The 8,240-nt window shown below is 36.6% G+C and overlaps 1 protein-coding gene across 1 annotated transcript; it reads right to left on the bottom strand.

The window, feature by feature from the left end:
* Positions 1-569: 569 nt before the first annotated feature.
* LOC141486888 (uncharacterized) lies at positions 570-1,840 on the bottom strand. The gene is made up of 2 exons (XM_074185492.1): positions 1,581-1,840; positions 570-1,526 (listed from the first exon to the last, which is right to left on the bottom strand). Exon 2 carries the CDS (start codon positions 1,523-1,525, stop codon positions 719-721), a length of 807 nt encoding a protein of 268 aa, XP_074041593.1. The 5' UTR covers position 1,526; positions 1,581-1,840; the 3' UTR covers positions 570-718.
* Between the last annotated feature and the right edge of the window lie 6,400 nt (positions 1,841-8,240).

Genomic DNA, 8,240 nt, shown 5'->3' with positions numbered 1-8,240 from the left:
AACGATTACATATCGTCGTCGGAATTTAGGACATCATCGTCATCAATTAGGATAGGAGATGGCGGAGGACTGTCCTCGATAAGGATTGGGGATGGTGGAAGTCTGATGTCGCCAGCGTCATCGTCGTCGTCGTCGTCATCCTCATCTGTGATGTCTACAGGCGGTGGGTCACCCCATTCGTCATCCATTGGTAGGGATCCGGATAATCCCCGTCCGATAAGTCAGCTTCATCACTCCCAGTGACATGCTGAACCTGCACCCTGTAGTCATTATTCATGAATTCGAAGGGAATGTCATGAGGTGCCGTTGTGGAGTCCACGAATCCTTCATGGATAGAAGCCCAGTAAGGATGTTGATGCGCTGGGTCACTGTACGGCTCAGTAGTTGAATCAGGTTCCATGTTGAAGGTGGCTGATCAACTGAATATTCCAACAGATAATTCCTACTTTTATACTTTTGAAAGGGAGTGGGGAGGAGTGGGGATGAAAGAACTTGGAATTGAAAATGGAAAAAAGAAAAATAATGAAAAGACGAAGTGAAGAAAAATGCTCCAACCATCGCATTGTTCAATGTGTACCAAACCAAAACAATGTACACCCTTTATTTCACTTCTTTTTTCATTTGTTTTTTTTTGTTTTTTATTCCTAAAATTATAATTACAAACCTAAAACTACCATGCTACCTAATTATCCTAAAACTATCCTAGTTGACCTAAAAACTATTTCCCTTTATTCAAAAATTTCTTTATAAATATTTTTAGTTCATTATTGAGCTCTATCGAAGAGGTCTCTGCCTTCCGCCTTTCCTTCAGAGCTGCAGTCCTTCGATCTAGCTCGGCCATCCTCATTAACAACTCGCGCCGTTGGCTAGCAATTTCATTCTCCTCCCGGGAAATGCTAGCCAACGCGGCCTCACTATTTCGTGAAGCAAGTGCAACATCCCTACACCTCTGTAGGAAAGTTTCCATCTCCTGGGGGTTAACCTCTCCGACAGGCTCCGGCACTGGTGGCACTTGTGGCGCGATCTCCCCGGCAGGCTTCGACACTGGTGGCACGACCTCCATGGCAGGATCAGGCACCGGTGTGAGTTCCATGGGTGTCAACATCGCTAATAATGCAAATTGGGTGAGGATTTCACCTGGAGATGGCACCCTCGGCACCGGCTTATATGCCCTCCGTCTTTCCACTGTCAATGCGAGCGGTGTGGGACGTCTCGGAGGATTCCTTTTGGCGGTCGACCAACTACCTGCATAAGGGTTAGTCCTATTGCATTTACTCCTATACCTTTGAATAGGACCAACCTTAGCTGCAGATTGCCGCTTGGCTTTGTTAACAACCCTGTCTTCCTGGAATAAGACAGGGCTGCGTGGCCGCTGCACACCACCCGAAGTTGAAGCCTTCACCTCTTGGACCATCGCCACCTCGTCTCCCTCGAACATATCAGGGCTGCCTGGTCGCTCCACCTCAACATCCACAGGTATGATCGATGCCACAGCGTTGTCGATTTCCTGCGTGTAGTTTTCCATTCTGAAAATGTAATACAAAGTTAGTTGTTATGAAAAAGTAACATTGATAACTTACTCAAAATTCGCTTGTTGTAGACTGTAGAAGACTGCTGTATTAGACTGGTGTTGTAGTAGATTGCTGTAGCTGGACTGCACTCGATGAGAAGACTTGTCGTACTGAATGCCGAGAAGTGTGCTCCTCAGGGTGTAGGCAGAAGTGGGAGTGGTGGGAGTGAGGTGGGGGCGCGCATGCGCAATTGTGGGGTGAGGCGAGCAATGGTGGGAAGGGGGCAGGGCTAAAAGTGGAGGAGAGTGGGCGGGGACTACAGTGTGTTGTTAAATTTTTTTTTAATGAAACATAAAATTAAAAATTTTTAGTCATAGAACCGGCATTGGTCATCCTCAGTCATAGAACCGGCATTGATCATCTACTTGAATTGTGACTGGAGAAAAAAATCTTTATTTTTTGTAAATCTATATTATTAAAATCAATAATGGGGGTATTTAATGTTCAGTGTGTATGTAGAATCGATATTTTTTGAGAAATGAGTGGTGGAATCTCATTATTATAATATTGAATTTATTACACTTATTTTCAATTTTACACGAAAAATAGTAATGACAAAAGTTGTAGAGAATTTAATTTCCAACAAATTTGGTCTCCATTATTTTTTTCGCAGGATTGATATTTTTCGAGAAAAGAACGGGTTGTAATCTCATTATGTAATATTGAATTTATTACACTTATTTTCAATTTAACACGAAAAATAGTAATGACAAAAGTTGTAGAGAATTTAATTTCCAACAAATTTGGTCTCCATTATTTTTTTCGCAGGATTGATATTTTTCGAGAAAAGAACGGGTTGTAATCTCATTATGTAATATTAAATTTATTACACTTATTTTCAATTTAACACGAAAAATAGTAATGACAAAAGTTGTAGAGAATTCAATTTTCAACAAATTTGGTCTCTATTATTTTTTTCGCAGGATTGATATTTTTCGAGAAAAGAACGGGTTGTAATCTCATTATGTAATATTAAATTTATTACACTTATTTTCAATTTTACACGAAAAATAGTAATGACAAAAGTTGTAGAGAATTTAATTTCCAACAAATTTGGTCTCTATTAATTTTTTCGCAGGATTGATATGTGAAAAAATATAAATTTTTTAATTTATTTTCAAATTTCAAAAATTTTTTTTCAAATTTGCTTTTTTTTTTCAAATTAAATTTTTTTCAAATTTTAACAGTTGGGAACATGTCAAGTCAGAATTCGAGTACATCACTAATGCCACTTCAGGGACATTGAAATATATATAATAATACTTGTTGATAACTTTCATTATTAATTTTTCAAATACACATTTTTTTCCTAACCTAACTTAATCAGGCCCTGCCCAGGCAGGCTATTCCACTTCACTATTCACCATGTTGGTTCAATTAATACGTCATCTGTTGCTTTTGGTTTTGGTTCTATTATTCTAATATTTGGATCAATGTTCAGTCCTGGATATCCCACTCCACCTGATGGCCTGACTTTATGGCTTTTCTCCAAAACTTCAACTCTCTCTTCCAGTACATCATACTTTTTCATTGTAGTCGCTGTTATGTTTGACATAGCATCAAATTTTTTATTTGTAGACGCTGTTATGTCAGACATTTTTATGTCTACATCATTTGTAAGTTTGTCAAATTTACGAGTGAAAGTTATCCGAGCCTCTGCAATTTTATCGTCAAATGCTTGACGGGCATCGCGAGCAATATTGCCTATTGTGGATTGTATTGCAGCTTGTAGGGCTAGAAGTATAACCTCCTTTGTTCCGTTAATTTCCCCCTCAAGGTATGATACAGTTACACAATCACTCTTGTCGATTGGTTCGCTTGTATTTTTCAATATTTTTCTTTGCATGTCATAATGACCATCTTTTGTTAATTTAAATCCATTGCCGGGTGGACCTCGGATGACATTACCACCCCATTTTTTTTTTCTGCCAAATTTATCGATTGTTTTAGACATTGTGCACCCACGATGATTCTTTTCAAACTGATATTCCTTTCATTTACATTATACTATATATTGCAGTAATCGATTAGGGAAATAGAAATAATACAAATAAAATTTCAATCATTTTATATTCATTACAGTAATACATATACATACATACATAATACATTAATATCACAATACTTCTGTCATATTGAATTTTCCGGTTTTGAAGATATTGAATGATACTTCAATCATTGATCTCGGCAGATAATAAATTAATCAATTGATCCAATGGAGTCTCCTGAGATTGTGATTGTTGAATAATATTACTTATCCAACGAATGTTCTCATTTGGATCGTTTTCATAAAATTCAATATCATTATGACCCCAAGGAAGAGTGTGGGTAGTATTCGGAATGATAAATCGTTTATCGTCGTGGTATGATAATGCAACTTTATTTTTCAATTCAGTATACATATCATGCAACACGCTTCTAAATGAATTCATCTTTCTGAATATCATACCACCTTGTTCGACGATTTTTGATAATCTTCGCATGTCAATTCATTCTTTATTACCGATCGTTTAACCCCTTTGGCTTTCTTAAATTCACCATCAACAGATTTCACATAATATGCTTTAGCACCTGTACCATAAAAACTCATGATTGGATCATTTGGAAATTCATCTTTGAAGTTACCCAAGACTGAACTTGTTACTGGAATATTGAATTGGTTAACTATACTGTAATTGGATGTATCAAATCTACTTATGTTAGTTTTTATGAATTCATAAAAATTTTCTGTGTTTACTTTAAGAATGAGCGAGTCGGTATCTGTGTAAAGTAAAGAGACATTTTCATCAAAGTGTTGTTTGATGCATCCATAGAAAAAGTCATACATGACTGTTTTAGATAATTCTAATATGGAAAATCCCAAATATAATGGTTTATCGTAATGAACCTTCACTCTACCCAATTGAATGGCAACGAAATTATCAGTGAAAATTGAACAATTTTTGAAATTTGTTTGGCTATGAGAGTGCTGGCACCTATATTTTTCTTTATATTTTCCCAATGTGTAACGAGTCTAACATCAATTCGATTATCTACATTCTCCATTGTCTTTCCATACACCGCATTATTCATTAGTTTATAGAAATCTTTAACAGATTTGTTGTTAGACCTATTACGCATTTCAGTATTAAGATCTATATAGGGTTTCATCCAGCATGATTGTTTGAATTTCAATACTCTATGTGTATTCATTACAATCAATCCATTTTTGACAGCTTGCTGTAGATTCCTATAATGAACAATATATTTTCTTTTATCATTCAAATTTGGAATTAATTTGGGAATTTTCGATTGTGTACGAGGTGGTATTATTTTTTCGACTAAAAATGGAAGGTCAGAATGTTTATCATGCAACTCTTGTGGATAATGAATGTCCACTTCAAATACATACCCATACGGACTATCAGTACTCACATCCATCACATCAAGATTAAGAATTTCATTTGGTGTCAACCATGTAAATTCACTTGTTGGTAGAGGTTGTGACATACTGTGACCGTATAGATTTGTTGCATCTAAATATGTAATGAATGTGGAAGGTTCATTGGGATTATAATTGGGTAAAAATCTATTATTTGCTATATGTTTCCTCTCGCTACATTGACTAATTCCACCTCGTATACCTTTTTGAAAAAAGTGAATCATATCAATGTCAGTTAGTAATTCCAATTCAACATTAGTGAACTTCAACATGGCATCCCATGATAATCCAGGTGCAGTATAATATTGTGCCGGATCTAAGTTATATATCTCTAAACTTGTGGTGCGGAAGTTTTCAAAAATATCACATAGTAGCAATACATCCGACTTCAAATACAAATCAGAGTATTCCCCCAAATTCTGACACTCGAATAAATTCCAAACATTTCTAGCCCTATCATAATCAGTTTCCGATATATGTTCACAATTGAGTGTGTCATAAAACTGATTTTTTGTCGGAAGTAATGGATAATTCAATTTGTCAATGTCATCAACAAAACTATATGGAAATACACCTTTCTGTCTCATCAAATTGAATTTCTCAATTTGTGGGAAATGTTTGTGCATCTCCAAACATTGATCGGAGGTCAAGTTTGCACCCAACTTCTCCAACGAATTAGTCATAAATTTATAACTATCGATAAATCTCATTTTGAGATAATTCTTCCTAACCACACCATCTTTATCGGTATAGCTGTGTGTGAAGAGATGCTTCGTGAAAGATATATATTTCTCTTTAGTTTGCGGGATAACATCAACTTTCTCTTTATTCCTATACAATTCTTTTATGAATAAATGACAATCATAACCACTTAAATTATGAAAAATGATAGGTATGAAGTTTGGTATTTTGAAATTTAAATTACATTTCGAGTGAGCGGCATGTGATCTTTTCTTTCCTGTGACATGACAATGATCTCTTACTTTGACTTCACCATCAGTAAATGCTTTATTACATATACCACAAGTTCTGGCTGCAGCAAACTGTTCTTCTTCTTCGTCAGTTTGTGTATCCATCGGTTTAGGGTTTCTGAGATGATTTTCATGTATCTCTTTCAAATCATCTTCAATGCTACTCACAAATTTCTGAGCTGCATCTACACCCCTATATGTAACAAATTTTGACAAATCATCATTATATGAACACTTTATCAAATAAGCAAATGAATATGGGGCATGTTTGAATGTTTTAATCGTGTATGAACTTTCAGGATTTGGCTCATTCACATGAATCGGTTTAAGCACTGATTCAAAATCAGCATACACTACAAATGGCACCCTCATTTGCCTCTCAAAGTTTTCAAACATTAGTTTATTTTCCGCAACCATTCTACCATATTTATTGATCTTTAAATTAGTAGTTGGTGTTGTGGTACTAATGTGATTACAATCATACATATTATGACGTAAAAGCAATCTCTCATCAGAAAAATATATCAAACATCCGTCACAAAAATATTTTTTCTGTCTATGAGCTGATAGTTGATTAGAAACTAATCTTGAAAGATCTTTGATCCAACAATAGTGACCATTACCGGAGTCATCAGTTATAAACAACAAATTGACATGTCTCCGGAGTCTTCTCTGTGAGTATCGCAATGGACCAATCACTTCATACTTCATTTTACCCTTCTCAAATGTACTCTCTAAACCGTAAACATTAATTGAAATATCATTCCTATCTTCGAATATTTCGATACTCTTATTATTAACTTTAACCGGAAAATCCATACCTGTGACATCTAAAACAGTGGAAAAATGTGGATATGACGTAAGTTCGGACACTCGACTATCTGCAGGATATAATGCTGATGTTATAGCCCAAGCAAAACAATATTGATCTTCATTACGAACATTCACAACAGCTTTCTTCCATTGAATACATTGAGGCAGCTTCACATATGAACGTCCTTCCAGTGGACTGTATTTATTAATGTTGACCTCGAGAAACAATATTTTTTCACAAGTCCAACCTGAATTATAAAAAAAAAAATTACTATTCAATCTTATTGAAATTTTTAAAAAATAAATACCTGAGTCACGATCCTGGAACTCAGTCGTTTGAGCCACAATTACATCACGGAATCCATCAAAAACAGCATTCAAATCTGAAGATTGGTCCACTATTTTATTTTGGGAATTAAATGACTTCGTGTCCCTCGAATCATCAGTCTGAAGAATATAATTCCCAAAAACTTCCATATTCACCTTGATGCTTTTATGGATCCTGATGGCTGATTCCAATAATTCAATGACCTTCTGCCTAATCTCATTGAAAAATGACATGTAGTCACTGGTTACAATCGAACTCTCCACCCTGTATGTAGCAATGCGGCAATTGAATGCATTCGTTATAATTTGAACACCGTCAGACAATTGAACACATGCATTATTTTTATGACTCATGGTTCTTCGGTGAGAATTCACTTGGGTCATAGGAATTGTCACATTACAACAATTGCACGTATACATAGGTGTTGCATTATCCACTCTCACCCGTTTCACTGCAGGCCCTCCTTGGCAACTCTGGAGCTGATGCCGACGAAGATTATCACTACGAGTGAAAGATTTACCACAGTCACAGGAATACATTTTATATAATAGTTCTCACTAACTCACTTGATGTAAACTGACATAGCCAACACTCGTACGCTTCTTAAATACACTCTGATAGGACCCGTCAAGACGTCATAGCCAACCCCACTTCTCAACTACATGCGCCAAGATTACCTCCCAACTGAATGCGATAACAGATGTCGATATACGAGCAAGCAGTGGTCGTTGCGGTCTCGGAGAGGGTAGACGCTAGGCAAACGGTCCTCGGCTGCCGTTGTGTCACCATCGATAGCGGGGCTAGAGCGAACCTTCATCGCTTCGGGAGAGGTGAGGGCAGACCGATGAATACGCATTACTCTGCCACACGTCGTGGAGTGAACATGTCGCTCTCTAGCCGTTGAACGGTTATTGCTGTGACGTCACTCCACTACTAACTTGGTGCCCTAACACCGATGGAGCATTTATTACTTGGAGGATCTTCGAAGTATGCAGACGTATGTTTGTACATAGACAAACAAGCACATGATGAAACCCTGTACCGTGCATTCTCCTACACACACACATAAACACACAAAATCTCATATGAAAAAAAAATCTGAACGATCCATGCACCAGACACTTCAAGGTCACAAC

Source organism: Leptinotarsa decemlineata, unplaced genomic scaffold (genome assembly GCF_025532065.1).
Source record: "Leptinotarsa decemlineata unplaced genomic scaffold, Ldec_3_MD MMD2_tig00026375_RagTag_RagTag, whole genome shotgun sequence".
In the NCBI taxonomy this organism is placed as follows: domain Eukaryota; kingdom Metazoa; phylum Arthropoda; class Insecta; order Coleoptera; family Chrysomelidae; genus Leptinotarsa; species Leptinotarsa decemlineata.
The sequence above is the reverse complement of the archived record's forward strand: the minus strand, read 5'-3'. Positions and strand labels throughout refer to the sequence as shown.